Source organism: Terrapene carolina, unplaced genomic scaffold (genome assembly GCF_002925995.2).
Source record: "Terrapene carolina triunguis isolate 2854851 unplaced genomic scaffold, T_m_triunguis-2.0 Scaffold33715, whole genome shotgun sequence".
Classification (NCBI taxonomy): domain Eukaryota; kingdom Metazoa; phylum Chordata; order Testudines; family Emydidae; genus Terrapene; species Terrapene triunguis.
In genome coordinates this window covers 6294620-6310232 of record NW_020698066.1, presented here as the reverse complement: position 1 = coordinate 6310232, position 15613 = coordinate 6294620, and the positions used below count along the sequence as shown (strand labels likewise).

The 15613-nt window shown below is 45.3% G+C and overlaps 1 protein-coding gene across 1 annotated transcript in view; it reads left to right on the top strand.

Annotated features, from left to right (window-relative positions):
- Nucleotides 1-13320, top strand: part of LOC112117182 (uncharacterized protein KIAA0895) — a 43549-nt gene extending 30229 nt beyond the window's left edge. The window contains exons 5-7 of the mRNA XM_026663480.2: nt 529-834; nt 1457-1554; nt 12369-13320. Of these exons, the coding sequence (XP_026519265.1) occupies nt 529-834; nt 1457-1554; nt 12369-12530 (566 nt within the window). The 3' untranslated portion in view covers nt 12531-13320. The remainder of the gene's footprint in view (nt 1-528; nt 835-1456; nt 1555-12368) is intronic.
- Nucleotides 13321-15613: the final 2293 nt, after the last annotated feature.

Sequence of the window (15613 nt, the reverse complement as noted above, 5' to 3'; positions counted from 1 at the left end):
TAACCTCTGGTTACAGGGCAATAGCCTCCTCTACAGCTGCAGTAATGCTCTATGATCAGCCTCAAGGAGACAGAAATACTCGTGCATGTTGAATCTTCCCTCCTCTGTTCTCCCCACTTCCCATCCACAGCAAGGCTTTGTCTACACTAGAGAAATGTTGGTGGGTTGTGCACTTCTGAAAAATCTCCCTGCAGGGATTTAGGAGCACAAAGTCCCAGCGATGTTCAATGGGACGTGTGCTCCTAAATCCCATAGGTCCTTTTGAAAATCTCTGCTGGAATCACCCTTTGGACACCCTGCACTGTTGGTGCTTAGATGAGTGCTATTCCACTCGTTTAATTACCATTGATTACCTTCTCCACTGTCCTCAAGGCCAAAGTTACCTCCTTTCCCAGTCCCCCATTGTCCCAATAGGTGAGAATCCTGAAGTTGGGTCCTAAACTTGGTTAGCTCCTGTGATAGCTAATTGTACTATTATTTGAGACACTGGTTGTTACTGTTCTAAGCTCCCTGCTTCTTTCCTTTTAGGAACTCATTATTTTCGAGGTATTAACAACAACAGCCAGCCTTGGTGCAATTGGAATGGACGTAAAAAGCTCGGGTTAAAGCCAATCAACCCTACCGAGGAAGGCCTGGCGAGTATTCACAGTGTCCTGTTCCGAAAAGACCCCTTTCTATGGAGGGCTGCCCTTCTCTACTACACTGTCTATCAAGCTAGCCAAATGTCCTTCAGTCAACTCTTCCAGGATGTGGGGAGATTTGTCAAGGACCCCAACACTAGGTGGGATTACTGTGTACGAGCCAAGAGGGGGTGGACTGATACTTCCCAGCCAGGTTGGTTTCCTATGTAGTTTGAGCACATTCTATCTTCATTCTCCAAAAGCTTTGTTCAAAATAAGGGGCCTGTGCAGCTCTGTTGGCAGGCGATAGGATTTGTGCAAAGGGTTGTGGAAAAATTAAACTCTTCGTTTTCTAAAATGGATATTATGAAGTGGCAAGGATCCTTTATTTAAAACAATGATTGAGATGAAAAACAGTATTTTTTTTTCAGGACTTTCAAAGTGATTTGGTAAAGGAATTTTTAAGGGATGTTAAAGGAGACACTGTCAAGACCTTTAGGTTCACAGTTTGCCCTCCCTTGTTTTGTATGCCCTGGGCAGGGCTTGTTATGATAGTGCTGCAAATTTCTGTGACCGGGGGTTTTAAAGCTGCTCAGCTCCCTGCCTTACACTGTCAGATTCCCAGCAAGCTAGTCTGCCTAACGGCCAGTGCCTTTGCTTAGTGTCTTTCACGTAGGCTTAATCCTCTAGCCAATGGGTGTCAGGTAAATTTTGCAAGTCCTCGGACAAAAATATCTAAATGGCAGGAAATAAAATAATTTTGTGTACAATTACTTTTGGCAAATGCATTGCTTTGAAAAAGCCTGAAAACAATACCATGACTCTGATTCCTTTAGGCTGCTTCAGTAAAGATCAGGTATACTTGGATGGCATCCTCCAAATCCTAAGATACAGGGAGTCTATCGATTTCCACTTGCTGATGGCTCTTGGAAAGGTGAGTGGAATCAATCTCCAAACTGAAGCAATAGTAGCATTTTAATAAGCGCTTTCCTAAATAGTCATTAAGTTGCATGAACATTACAGGATCACTTTCTGTAGGTGTTGTCTTAAAATGTGCTGGTGCCCTTTGCATCACCTTGATCTTGAATCTTCACTGTCTGTAAAATCAGACATCACTGTACATTATAGTATAGAGACACCACCAACTTGAAATATAGTCAATTTCAAAGAGTAAGTTAGAAGTACTTTCAGGACCTACACCTTCCTGTCAGGTTCCTACCACCTTATACCTGCCTGTTTGTGGTTTTACAGTCACATTTCTCTGTTTTTTAAAAATGTTTTTCTCCTCCCTGTTTGCATGGGCCTTTTGCACCTCAACAACTGAGCAATGGGCAGACTTTACACAAAGTCCTGCCAATCTACAAAGTACACAAATGAAATAAAAAAGAAATAATGTCTCTCTCTCTCTCTCAAAATCATTTTTATCTTAGGTGTTTGTAACAATGGCAGGTAATGTATTTGCAGACAGAAGTGTGATTTTATTTCAGTGGGTTTCCTGTAGCCCAGTTGCAGCATTAACTGCACAGACAGGGAAGTAGCCACCAATGTGGGATTTGACTTTCAGATGAGAGTAGGAAGTGTGATCTGGTATTTGAAGAAGGACACAGGGTCAGGAATCCTGGGCTCTGCTCCCAACTTCGCAAGTCACTTAACATCTCTGGGTATGTCTACACTACAGCTGGGAGCAAGTCTCCCATCCTGGCTAGACAGACTTGTACTAGCAGAGTTCAAGCTACCGTGCTAAAAATGTTGCAGCACCAATGGAAACTTGGGCTCTTAAGCCCACCCAACTGCCTGGGTCTGAGCTGTGGGGGATAGCCTGAGTCTCTGCTGGTGCCACAGCATCCACACAGCTATTTTTAGTTCATTAGCTCACGTAAACTAGCGTAGGTCAGTCTACCTGGGCTAGAAGGCTCACTTCCAGCTCCAGTGTAGACATAACCTCTGTGTCTCAGTATGCTCATCTATGACTGGATGCTATTATTACTGGTACACCTCTACCCCGATATAACGCGACCCGATATAACACGAATTCGGATATAACGCGGTAAAGCAGTGCTCCGAGGGGGGCGGGTCTGCGCACTCCGGTGGATCAAAGCAAGTTCGATATAACGCGGTTTCACCTATAACGCAGTAAGATTTTTTGGCTCCTGAGGACAGCATTATATCGATGTAGAGGTGTATTATAATAGCATCTAGAGCCCAGCCACATTCAGGACCCACCTGGCCGCCTGGTCAGAGCTCAGGTTGCTAGCCCAAGTGTCTGGCCATGCAGCAACGTCCGCACTGCTATGTTTAGCATGCTAGCATGAATCTGTCTACCTTGTCTGGGAGGCCCAATGCGTTGGCCCTTTGGGTGTCAGCTGAGGAGGAATTACATGAAAAAAAATGTAGAAATTGTCTCAATGTACAAGTTTTGCCAAAACCACTAAAATAGACTTTCCCCAAAAATCTACTGAGTTCCACTTTAAGCAGAGTCCTCTGCAAATAAGGTTCCCTTCTCTTAGCTGCTGCTAGCCATGTGATCCATTGTCTGGACCCCGCAGTAGTGGGGCACACTGGTAATATTTCCATGTAATGGTTTCACCACGGCTTCAGTAATAACCGCTGGCAGGCTTCTTGCTGTGCACTTGAAAACTTAATTTGATGTTACCTCATTCTCTACATAGCTCCAGGAAGGCTAGAACGAGTTCCTCATATTTGAAGAGGCTGGAAATGTCAGGGGCTGACGTCTAGGAGAGCCAGTGAAAGACCTTGGTCTACCCAAGGCCTTTGCTCCATTTTAGAAGCCTGGTCAGGAACATGTGACTCAGGACATAAATTGCTTCCTGCCCTCTAGAGAAAATTATAGGGAAGTACTTTATTTATATGGAGAGAAAGCAGATGTGGTTAATAATATACAACAAATAAGGAAACTATAACAGAGAAGTCATTGACATACAGATGTTACCAAGTAGTTAGGCTTTCTTGTTTGCAAACCATTTCAGAAATACACAATGGGCCTAATCCAATGCAGTTACATTTGGTCCATATAATATTAAGCTATATAAATAATGTGTCACATTGGGTGGACATGTGACAGATGGACTTTATTTATAGGTGACAGTGGTAGCGATATCTATAGTTAAGGTTGTCTAACATTTTCCATGATAAGAATCTATTTTCAGTTGTTTCTAACTGCTGAACCTTACCATTTGGGCTAAAATTGTCCACAGTGAGTGTCTGCCTTAGGCTGACTTTTTTGGGAAAGTTTCTATCAAAACAGGTCAGCTGTTAGGTTAGGGGAAAATATGTTGTTTTGCCCATATTAAAAAATTCTTGCAGCTGCCGTGCTTCCATGCTTTGGAGCAGAGATGTGAAATTTGACAGGAAGTCACTCTGGTATCAAGGATGTGCTTTTTGATGTCCTTGTGATTTCCCTGTTAAGTTATAAGCCTCTGGAAAAATAAAAAAAAAAATCACAGTTCACACATACTCAATAGATGTATTTTAGAGGCTGGCAGCATTATTTTCTGACGGTTCCTTCTGTGCTGGACTTCTTCAATCCCCAGAGTTCCTGTCTGCCAGCCGAACTGAGCATGTGCCATCCCTGCAGAGTATTGCCAACCCTCAGCGTTTAAAAAAAAAAAAAAAAAAACACAGGTCAAGCCCCTCAAAAATCATGACATTGGCTTAAAAATTATGAGATTTTTAAAATAATATATTTTGTTCCTTTTGTCTTCTGGTATTGGATCATTTAAGGTTCATAGTTTCATGGTTTTCTTTGGAAACATGAGGACTAGAAACTTACTTTTTTATTTTAATGAAATCTGAGATTTTTCAGGTAATAAGCTGACTCCAGTAGCTGGGTCTTTAAAATAATCAAATTGTGGGTATTGGCAAGGCTGCAGCTGAGCATGCTCTGTCATAGCTCTGCTGGGGCTGACCAGGACTTTTTTCTGCAACCACTTCATCTGGTTGCCAGGGGCCACTGTGGCATCAGGCACTGGAACTGAGAGCAGGGGGACTATTTTCCCTTTGCACTCTCAGTGTTCTGCTTACTGGCACCCAGGCAACAAAGAAGAGTTGGAGGATGTAGACTAACTTGAATGGAAAGGAGTGAGGGAAGACTGGGAAGATAAGTAGAGGGGGGTAGGAATGGGGTATTGGGGTGGACAGGGGCAGAAAGATCTATAACCATTTGAACACACTCCCCTTCAGAATCTAGACCTGAACCCAGGAGTCCTGAGTTCAGCATTCCTGTGCTGTCAGCAAATAGGTGTGAAACCCACTAGCAAACTGTGGTCCAGACCGTCAAAGATATTTAGGCTCCCACATTTCATTGATTCCAGTGGAAGTTAGGAGCCTAAATAATTTTGAGAATCTGGGCCTGTGTGTCTAGTGGCTGGTCCACATAGAGGATAATAGCCGACTACTGCTACCACATACTCCATTAAAGTGGTGAAAATCTGGGCTGTGGATCCAAAGGTCCCATGCCAATGACCCATGTGATTCTATATGATCTAAATTCTGATTTTGCAGTTTGGTTTTATTCAAACGTTAGGAAATTACATAGAATAAAAACTACTTTAAAAGAACAATAAGGTTTCAAAATCAAGTGCTCAAAAAAGTTAGGAGCTGCCAGAATTAAGGTTTCCTGTGCCATCTTAATTCTGCCCCCTTGCGTGCATCCATTCGGATACAATTATGTAATCACATACTATATTTCTCACAGGACCCAGCCTCATTCAGTGCACAGGATGGGTTAGGCTCAGGGAATGAAGGGAGTTGGTGTATGTGTGAAGCTGTAGTGTGCCTGGAGGACCCCTCCCTCATTTGCTGCAGAAGTTGGAAGGTGTGTAATGAAAGAGGCAGGGGGTTGCAGGAAAAGAAAGGAGAGTCTTGTGGTTAAGGCAGCTGAATGCTACCCTGGAGAATTGGATTCTATCCCTGTCTCTGCCATAGAACTCATATGTGATGCTAGGCAAGTCTTTTAAACCAACCTTTTTACACACGGTCACTAACTGTGTGTTCCTCATTTTCTGGGTGCCCAACTAGAGATCCTGAGGTCTGATTTGCAGAAGAACTGAGCACTTCCAGCTGCAAATGAAGTCAGTGGAAGCTGTGCTTTGAACATATAAACTGCTATAAAAATGCTAAGTACTCTGAAAAAAAAAAAAATCAAGCACAAGATTCCTCAAATTGGGCACCAAAAATTAGTCAACATGTTTGACAATTTTGGCGTTAATCTATGTGCCTTTTCTCCATCTGCAAAATGGCAATAATACCACCTTATGTCACAGGGATATTATGAAGATAAATTCATCATTGTTTGTGAAACACTAGATATGACATTGATTAAATGTAATAGAAAAGCCCTTGAGGAAATTAATAATTTTGTGTTGGTGCAGGATTTAAATGGTATGCAATAAATATAGCCTGCGGCTACTAGACATTGAATGAGGAGGAGGATTAAAAGAAATATTGAATAAATAAGCACTGTCCATCCTGTGCACCGAATGAGGCAGGGGTCCTGTGGAAAACATAGCATGGGATCATGCAACTAGACTGTATCATAATGTATGTACACAAGAGGACCAAAGTACAGTTACACAGACACCCTTCATTCTGGCATTTGCAACTTTAGTGTTCTTTTAATGTGGGTTTTTAATGTAATTTTAATACATTTTGTTATATGTATCTTTTACAAGAAAACTAAGACTGAGGCTATTCTTAGAAAGTCAAATTCTGCCATCAGACATGAACAGAAGGCTCCCACTGGAATTTGACGTATGGTAAAGAAGTGTTATGATGAGACCAACTTAAAAAAAGAAGAGGAGGATTTGGATGTTCCAAAAAGAATATTAAGCTTTGCTGAAAGAGCTTGAAAAAATAAAGGATCCAATCATAATGAAGATTTCCATCCACTTGGGAAATTCTCTCTGCAAATTAGAAAATGTTCTCATGGCTTATTGCAGCAAATGTACTGATTATTCTGGGCAGATGACAGATCACAAGATGTGCATTTTCCTCTGGCATTTTTCTACCATGAATACAAGTTCTATGTGGGTCCAAAATGGAATAACTACTTTTTATATTTTATTGATAAATTAATAGGTCTGTAAAATCAATCCCTGATTTATCATGGGAATGTGTTTAGTATAGTGCTCATTAAGGAGTTGCTATGTCTTCTTCCCTTACCCCAGTGCTAAAAGCCTTGTCAATCCCAGGAAAAGTCCTGTCTTTTGCTACTTCTCGTTTTACTTGGTATTTTGAAGACAGCAGTGTGTAGGAATGCATAGAGTAAGACTAATGTGCTGGTGCAAGCTGCTTGGCCTGCCCAGAGGGGAGAAACAGATGAAAGAGGCTGAAGCCTGGAGAGAAATAATATTGAGAAGTAGCCATTTTAGAGATTTGCAGTGGTTTAGCTAGGAATTAAATCTTGGAATCCTTACAGCCCAGAATGTGATAATCATGTACAAATAAAGCTAGACAATAGAAACAGAGCTCATAGCTTGCACATAATTCCTAAATGCATCAAATCAGATAATTTTTAAAGTCAGAATGTAAAGTGTGACTAATACACATTTTTTGGAAAGCAATCTGACGAGCGTGACAGAAAAATCAGCTTAAAAAAATCAACTCAAAAACAAAAAATCGCTTTTTTTACCCAGTACAATAGGTTTGCTTGCACACAGTGGTGGAAGTAGCCTATTAAGAGAGAGCTATGTGGTGAGTCATATCTTTCCCTCCTAAAATGTTGCCAAATACCATATTTAGTGATGGCAGTGGCTGGGGGAAGTGCAGCTTGATTGGGGCATAATTTGATCACAGCTATTGAGCACCTGGGTAGATGCAGGTCAGATAGGAATCTGACCTTTTGTAAGAAACAAAAATTCATTGTCCTGTGGAGGGAGGAGGTTGAAATTTGAAGGCAAGGTGCTGAAAGGGCGGTTTCATAGAGTGGCCTTGCCTTGAGCGCTCTTCAGCGGGAGGCCACTGCATGACAGGTGTGCCTGCTTCAGTCTCCCTCCTTCGGAGTCCCCAGTAACTCCACACAAGCTTTCTTGACTCACTGATACCCTCCTGGGGGGCAGGATATTGCCAAAACATAGTTTCAAATCCATAACATGGTCCATTTCTCACAACCAGTGTGTGTAGTCTGTAAAATCCCACATCCTTGGGTCCACTGACATAGCACATACCACGCTCCAGCATCTTCACCACACCCAGGCTCTTCCTGGATCATCTCCAGCCCTTTTACTAGGACAGCCATTGCAGCCCTTCCAGCTGAAGTGCAACCCTGCTCTTCCCAGGTGGGATCCCCCACAGCCTCTTTGCTAGGAGTTCATCCTCACATAGGGAACATCCCTAATACCCACTTGGCCCTCAACCCTCTGGCTTGGGAAGACCAGCCAGCAAATCCTTCTTTCTCCCCTGTCTTTAGCCTTCCCCCAGGAACAACCTAAAGCTTCCTTCAGGGACCTCTCAATCTCCTGGTCTCTGGCAGCTCTCACCTACTGATTTCCTGTCTCTCTCAGGGTTCGTCTACACGGCAGTAAAATAACTGCAGCTTGGCCGTGGCTGGGCTGGCTCAGCTGACTTGGGCTTGCTGGGCTCAGGCTGTGGGACTAAAAATTGCAGTGTAGATGTTCAGGCTTGGGCTGGATCCCAGGCTCTGAAACCCCACAAAGGGGATGGATCTCAGAACCCAGGCTCCTGTCTGAGCCTGAATGTCTACACTGCAGTTTTTAGCCCCACAGCCCAAGCTCTGTGAGCCTGAGCCAGTTGACCCAGGCTGTGAGACTTGGCACTGCAGGTTTTTTATTGCGGCATAGCTGTACCCTCAGGCTGGCGGGCACCTCTCACCTACTTCATTCCTGACTGGACCCTCTCAGGCCCAAGGCCTTCACTTAACTCATGTGGGAGGTAGCTGATGAACCACATGTGCACTAGACACCACTTCCTCTTAAAAGGGGCCAGTCAACTTGTAACATCTTGTAGGCATCTAACCTCAGCCATCCTACCTTGTACACAGCAGTGCTCAGGGCCGTGTCCCCAGCGCGAGGGGAAAGATTCCATTCTCTGCCACTTTCCACATAGCTTCCCGGCACACAGCCAATTAACTTGAGCTAGGGTTTGGCTTTTAGATGTTTCTATATTTACACTAGTCAGGCTGTAATGTAGCTCTTCCCTTTTTGTGGTCCTCTTAAACAGTAAGTCTCCGATTTGACCTGGATTAGCCTGTGCTTGTTCTCTTTTTATCATGATTTATTTTTCCACTGTAGCTCAGAAGACATATCTGTGCACAAACAGGTGCCTTTCCCAACCTACTCTACAAACAGTCTGCACACTATATGAAGTCCAATCTCACCCCTTTCCTGGAGTGTGGAGTTGTTAAGTAACGACAACAAGATAACGTAAGAGCAGCTCCCCAGACTTGGCTGCTCCTAGTCTTCCTCCAGACTGCTCAGTCTAAACCCTCTTCCCACCCCACCCCCTTACGTATAGATGGATTAACAAGCCACCTGCCTCAGGGAGTTAGCAGAACTTTCTTTAACTCTTTTCCCAATCTGCTATATCACTGCCAGCCTGTTCCACTGTGATTAAAGCTGTATCCTAGAAAAGCTACATTTCTTTCCATCCCTTGTAATAGCATAGGGGAGAATTGTGGGGGTGGGAGAAATCTATGCAATATTACAAAGCTCTCTGGCCACCCTGCCACATTTTGTAAAAACAAATGATACGTACTTTATTTGTTCCTTATTTAAAAATGAAACAAAGAAGCTCTAGCTGAAATCCCTTGCAGAAACATTTTCATTTCTAAGGTTGCTTTAATTTTACAAAGACAGGGTTTTTTTTTAACTTAGTGACTGCACATACTCGATGAGTAGGGCCCTACCAAATTTATAGCCATGAAAAATATGTCACAGACCGTGAATCTGGTCTTCCCCTGTGAAATCTGGTCTTTTGTGTACTTTTAACCTATACTATACAGATTTCATGGGGGAGACCAGCATTTCTCAAATTGAGGGTCCTGACCCAAAAGGGAGTTGCAAAGGGCTTGCAAGATTATTTTAGGGAGGGGGTCACGGTATTGCCACCCTTATTTCTCCGCTGCCTTCAGAGCTGGGTGGCTGGAGAGCGGCAGCTGTTAGCCGGGGCCCAGCTCTGAAGGCAGCGGCCCGTCAGCAGCAACACAGAAGTAACGGTGGTAATACCATACCACGCCACCCTTACTTCTGCGCTGCTGCCTGCAGAGCTGGGCGGCCAGAGAGTGGCAGCTGCTGACTGAGGGCTCAGCTCTGCAGGCAGCAGCACAGAAGTAAGGGTGCAATACCATACCATGCCATCCTTACTTCTGCACTGCTGCTGGCAGTGGTTCTGCCTTCAGAGCTGGGCTCCCGGCCAGCAGCCACCGCTCTCTAGTTGCCCAGCTCTGAAGGCAGCACCACTGCCAGCAGCAGCGCAAAAGCAAGGGTAGCAGTACTGCAATTCCCCCCCTCCCCACTACAACCTTGCAACTACCCCACAATTCCTTTTTGGGTCAGAACCCCTACAATTACAACACCGTGACATTTCAGATTTAAATAGCTGAAATCATGAAATTTACAATTTTTAAAATCCTATGACTGTGAAATTGTCCAAAATGGACCGTGAATTTGGTAGGGCCCTATCGATTAGCAAAGAGAAGCAGGTAGTTGTGTAGGGTGAGATCTTGCAAAAGTGCTCATGAGAGCATTCCCCATCCCCATGCAGGAGCAGAGCAGGATTACAGCCTTGTACTTAAGAGACTTCTAGGGAAGAGAATCTGGCACAAAAGCCTCAGAGAAATGTGGCGTGCCAGTTAGTAGAAACATCCATGCCTCAGGCCTGCCTGTGGCACAACAATGCGGGGGCAATCATGCTGGACATTGCCCCAATGGCTCTTGTAGCTAACACCCGAGCCAGCACCCCTCCACTCTTCCTCCCTGCACGATTCAATCACAGTGCTGCCAACGCTCACAATTTTATCATGAGTCTTGAGATACTTGGGATTTTTCTTAAAGCCCCAGCTCCTGGAGTGGGATGTGAGAATCTCAGCTGTCATTAAAAAAGTAACTATATAGTCTGTATGGTAGTGGAGAAATGCTTGAAAATGATCCACCTGCACTCTGAAGGCTCAGAAAATAAACCCATAATTTATTATTTTTGTAACAATCTCACGATTGTTGAGACCTTACTCATTGTTTTGGAATGCTTAGATTGCCAATACTGCAATCATCATTTGTAACAAGTTACTTACTAATTGGGTTGCCACCTATGCAAGTTTTCCCAGTATCATTCCTTTTTGGAGATACTGATTTCCTAGGACAGCTAAGTACACCCTGCCAGCTGTCCAGTTTTATGGGCCCCAAATCATCCTGTATGTCCCAGATTTTTGTACCTCAGAGGTGGCAACCCTCGTACTAGAATGACATGTTTTTATTTTGCTCCGCACAAGCACAAATGAATTATTGGGGGTGAAACTAAAGCTTTGGAAGCTTAGGTCATGTTAGCACTCACAGTCTGACTGCTTCCCCAAAACTTCTATGAACCATACGAGGACTCCTCCCATCGCTGCAGTCTCCATACATCCACAGAGCCTTTTCATTTCCCTTTCTAGTTTCCCAAACCTTGGCCACAACAGCCCCTGCTTCCCTCCTCACATCTCCCGTCGGGCCTGCCGCTCCCCTTGCATGTGAATATGTCTAAGACCAGATTTTCCATTCCTTCCCCCTCACCTAAGAGGCCTGCAACAGCCCTGATCCTTCATGTCCGCAGGCTCATTCTGTCTTTCACATCTTGCTCACATGGTGGCTTCTGTGTCAGAGTGCCCCTGCCCCGATTGCACTATGCATCTCTGTCAGGAAAGCTCCAGAGCACATAAGGTTTGCAAGGAGAAATCAGCCCCAGTGTAAGAAACTGGATGTCTGCTGGCACGTACAACAGGAACGTCAAAAAAGAAGAAGAAAGGCTATCCTTGTGGATGGGAAGGAAATCAGTTTTTCCGGACTAGTTCATTCATCCTTAACAGCCACCAATCCTGCTCCCATTGACGTCACTAAGACCTGGTCTACACTACAGAGTAAGTAGACTGTGTAAGCGTCTACACTACCATGTTCCTCCTGCTGATTTAACTCGCCCGCTACACCGACCTAACAACTCCATCTCTGCTAGAGGCGTAGCACTTAGGTCGATCTAGTTAAGTTGACGCAGTGTCCGTGTAGACACTGCATTACTTACATGGTCTGCTGCTGCCTTTGACAGCTGTCAGCCCTGGGGCGGCGGGGCTCCGGCTGTCAGTGCCCCCAAATGCCCCACTTAAGTTGGTGCAAGCGTTCCTGATGAGGACTCGCACTGCCGACAGAAGAAGCATAATGTGGACACCAGTGGTCGATTTAATTACTGTAGTGGCTGTACATTGACCTAACTTAAGTCAACTTAATTTTGTAGTGTAGACATGCCCTGAGAGTCTGTTCATTGACTTCAGTGGAAGCAGAACCAGGCCTCCTTTGACAGGATGTAGTAATTCCCCGGGATCATATTCTAATGCACACCTTACTGGACCTTGCATAAAATCAGACTCTACTATCACCTCGAGAGAAGGATTCTGACAAGATGCTTTAAAACACCTGTGCCCTGGAATCCTTTTGTCACCTATGAGAGGGGAATGAAATTGTGTGTTTTAGACATGTCAATTTGCAAAATGGGTACAGCTTTGACTTATCCCCCTGTCCTCTCCTCTAGGTCTCTTACGAGGAAGTGGATCGCTTGAAGGAATTTGCGGTGATCAAGAACATGAGAGTACCACACTTCTTGCAGGACCATGTCAGATACATGGAACACTTGGAAAAGATCATGGAGGTGAATGAGCTGACTGACCAAGAGCTCCAGGATCTCATAGTGTAACAGTCAGTCAGTCTCTTTTACCGGAAATCTGTTCTGTATGCAGCCGATTATACAGAACTGGACTTCACCACAGCTTGCAAAATTAGAATGTTTTGTTTTCTGGCAAAAATCTAGACTATTTAGATTTGTTAATTTTTTTTTAAAAAAAGAAAAAATACAAACCTCAGACTATCGATTCAGAAATGTTTCTTTGAAAAAGGGTTCTTTGAGATTCTTTCCTCACTCCCATCATATATATTGGAGGGTTTTTTTTAAGGTTTTGTGCCTCTTCCAAATTAAATTATGGATTGAACATAGGCACATCATTTAGAATTTCCCTTGCAACTGGTCAGTCCCATTGTCCCTTAAATGTTCTGTACACTGAGCAGGATCGTTTGAAATGTCTTGCTTTTATGATATACTGCTTTTTATTCTTTCTATTTATTCTGTGTTTTGTAATTTTCCCCCTTGGCTCACTCGCATTGGCCTCATTTCTGGTCACGGCCTTCACAACAACCCCCCACAGCAGCAAAATTGTGGAACTACTCCAGACTATGCCACCATCTTCTTAACTCTACCCCATTGTATACTGCTTCCCTCCTTGTAAGATCACAATGCACAGACACGCTCCCTTGCACAACAGTATTGTAGTTTGGACATGCGAGAAAGAGGTGATTTCCACGCCTCATGTTTCAAATAGCAGCGGTTAGGGTTACTGTGTAAATGGCTGTAAACAGACTAGAAAGTTGCCCTCTTCCTCCCAAGAGGAGTTGTGCTGTTGCAGCACTGAATATATGCCTTTCACTGAAGTGACTGTCCTCCTCTGACTTGTACAGTACAGGTTTCAAGAGGATGAGCTGCAGGAAAGGGCCTTTTTTTGCCCTTGAGGACCCATTTAGCATGTTTAGCAAATGGAACGTGTTAGTGGTTTGGAAGAAGGACTGGGCTGAACTGAGTTTTCAGACTAAAGTACGTAATGAATCCAGATACGGTGCCATATTTCATTTCAAAAAGCAAAAGCACCCCTTCGCTCTAGTGCCTGAACCCTGTGTGGGTTTGGTTACTTGGAGTGGTTTCGGCCCTAATGCTGCCAGGAGCTCTGCCCTCATGGCGCTCACTGCCAGATTGGGAACTTTAATTGGCGGGGGACAAAATTCACAAGTGCCCTATTCCCAGGGCCGGCTCCAGGCACCAGCCCACCAAGCATGTGCTTGGGGCGGCGCCTGGAGGGGGGCGGCGCGGCGGGGCGCTCCAGCCGGAGAGCTGGGCCGCGACTGGGCTCGCCGCCCTCCCCGCGGCGTTCCGGCCGCCGGGGAGAGCGGCCCCGGCCGGGCTCGCCGGCCTCCCCCCGGCGCTCCGGCCGGTCGGGGAGAGCGGGGCCCCGGCCGGGCTCGCCGCCCTCCCCCCGGCACTCTGGCTGCCGGGGAGAGCGGAGAGCCCCAGCTGGGCTCGCCACCCTCCCCCCGGCGCTCTGGCCGCCGGGGAGAGTGGAGCCACGGCGGGCTCGCCACCCTCCCCCCGGCGCTCCGGCCGGTTGGGGATTGCGGGCCCGCGGCCGGGCTCGGCGCCCTCCCCTGCTGCGCTGGGGGGGGCGGGAGGAGGGGCGGCGGGTGGCTTTTTTGCCTAGGGCGGCAAAAAAGCCAGAGCCGGCCCTGCCTATTCCAATATTCAAAGCAACTGAAGAGTTCTGGCACATCTGAAGCATCCTGAGCTCTGTTTTAAATGTGGGTGCAAAACAAGTAGCGAAAGCACATAATTGTAGGGTCATCTATTCAAACTAATAACTTAGGCAAGGCAAGAGGGTTGTTCACTACAGCGACCAAATTTTCTGAGTCCAGAGTATTAGGAAAGCGCTAATAGTGGCTCCCTAGCACATGCTGAATCGAGCTTTGCACCTAAGGAGTCCCAGACTCACAACTCCTTCCCTTGCGCCTATGGGGAGTGGGGACAGGAGCTCCGTACTGCAGCTGTGAAAACAGTTCAGCTTGCTTCCCCACCCTCACATTGGCTCAGCTGGTCAGTATGTTGTCAGATGGGGGAAGAGAATTGGAGCCAAAGTTCCACTTGCCTGCTTTGCGGGGGGAATACTGGCCACAATCTTCTCCTCCTCACGTACAGCAGGAGCTGCCTGCAATATGTGGAGCATTAATGCAGACACACCATGGGGGTAGGAAGGTCTGACTCCCCGGTATGGCTGCATCTGGCTGAATGACAATCCAGCCCCTGGCATCGAGTTGTGTGGAACTTAGTGGCTTTTGATTAAGGAATGGAATAACTCCCAAAGCCTCTGACTTTACACCAAGTACGATGGTGTCCATTCCAGATTTAAAGTTTAAACAACACATTTTGTGACCAGTGAGGAAAAGAAATCTCACCTAGCCTAGAGGTTTTGAAGTTTTTGAATAACCCATCAAACCAGCTGCCTTTAAAGTACTATTACATGTGCGTGCTGTGGTGGCTGCCTGCTTGAAAAAAAAGAAAAGAAAAAGAAAAACATTTGAGCTGCTCCAGGAATTCAATGAGCAAATTTGCTGATCTGTTTTACAAAACATGGACCAAGAACACCTCACAGTAGCCTTAATTTTGTATTGTTTAACAGCTTCAAACTCTTTTAATCTCTGCATTTTAGTGGGTGAATCTTCCCCTCTGGCCCCAAAATATCAGTCTTAGCCTTGCCTGCCTAGCTTTGTTTCAAAGCCCTTCAGGCGAACTGGGGAGCTGCTGTACGATTGCATCAACCTGGTGGAAATATTTGCACGGCAGTACCCAGTAATGCACCCAGACATTCAGAATGCGTCAGCTCAGCTATTTTGCTGCGAGCAGCAGAAGTGCAGATCAGACTTTTCACATGTCAAAGGTTGAATGTGAAGATTCCAGGTAAAATCCATCCTTGGGGGTAATTGGATTGAGGCCTGTGGAATTACACCAGGGATGAATTTGGCCCACTGTGTTGAAGCAGAGGTACATATGTCCCATTCTTTGTGAAAGGGCCATAAGTTAGAGGTGAACTTTTCTTAACTGAAATAACTCCTGCATTTCTCCAATCGCTTCTGTAGTAAATATAAACATATGCTTAAGCAACCCAATATAGTCATGAGAATAGT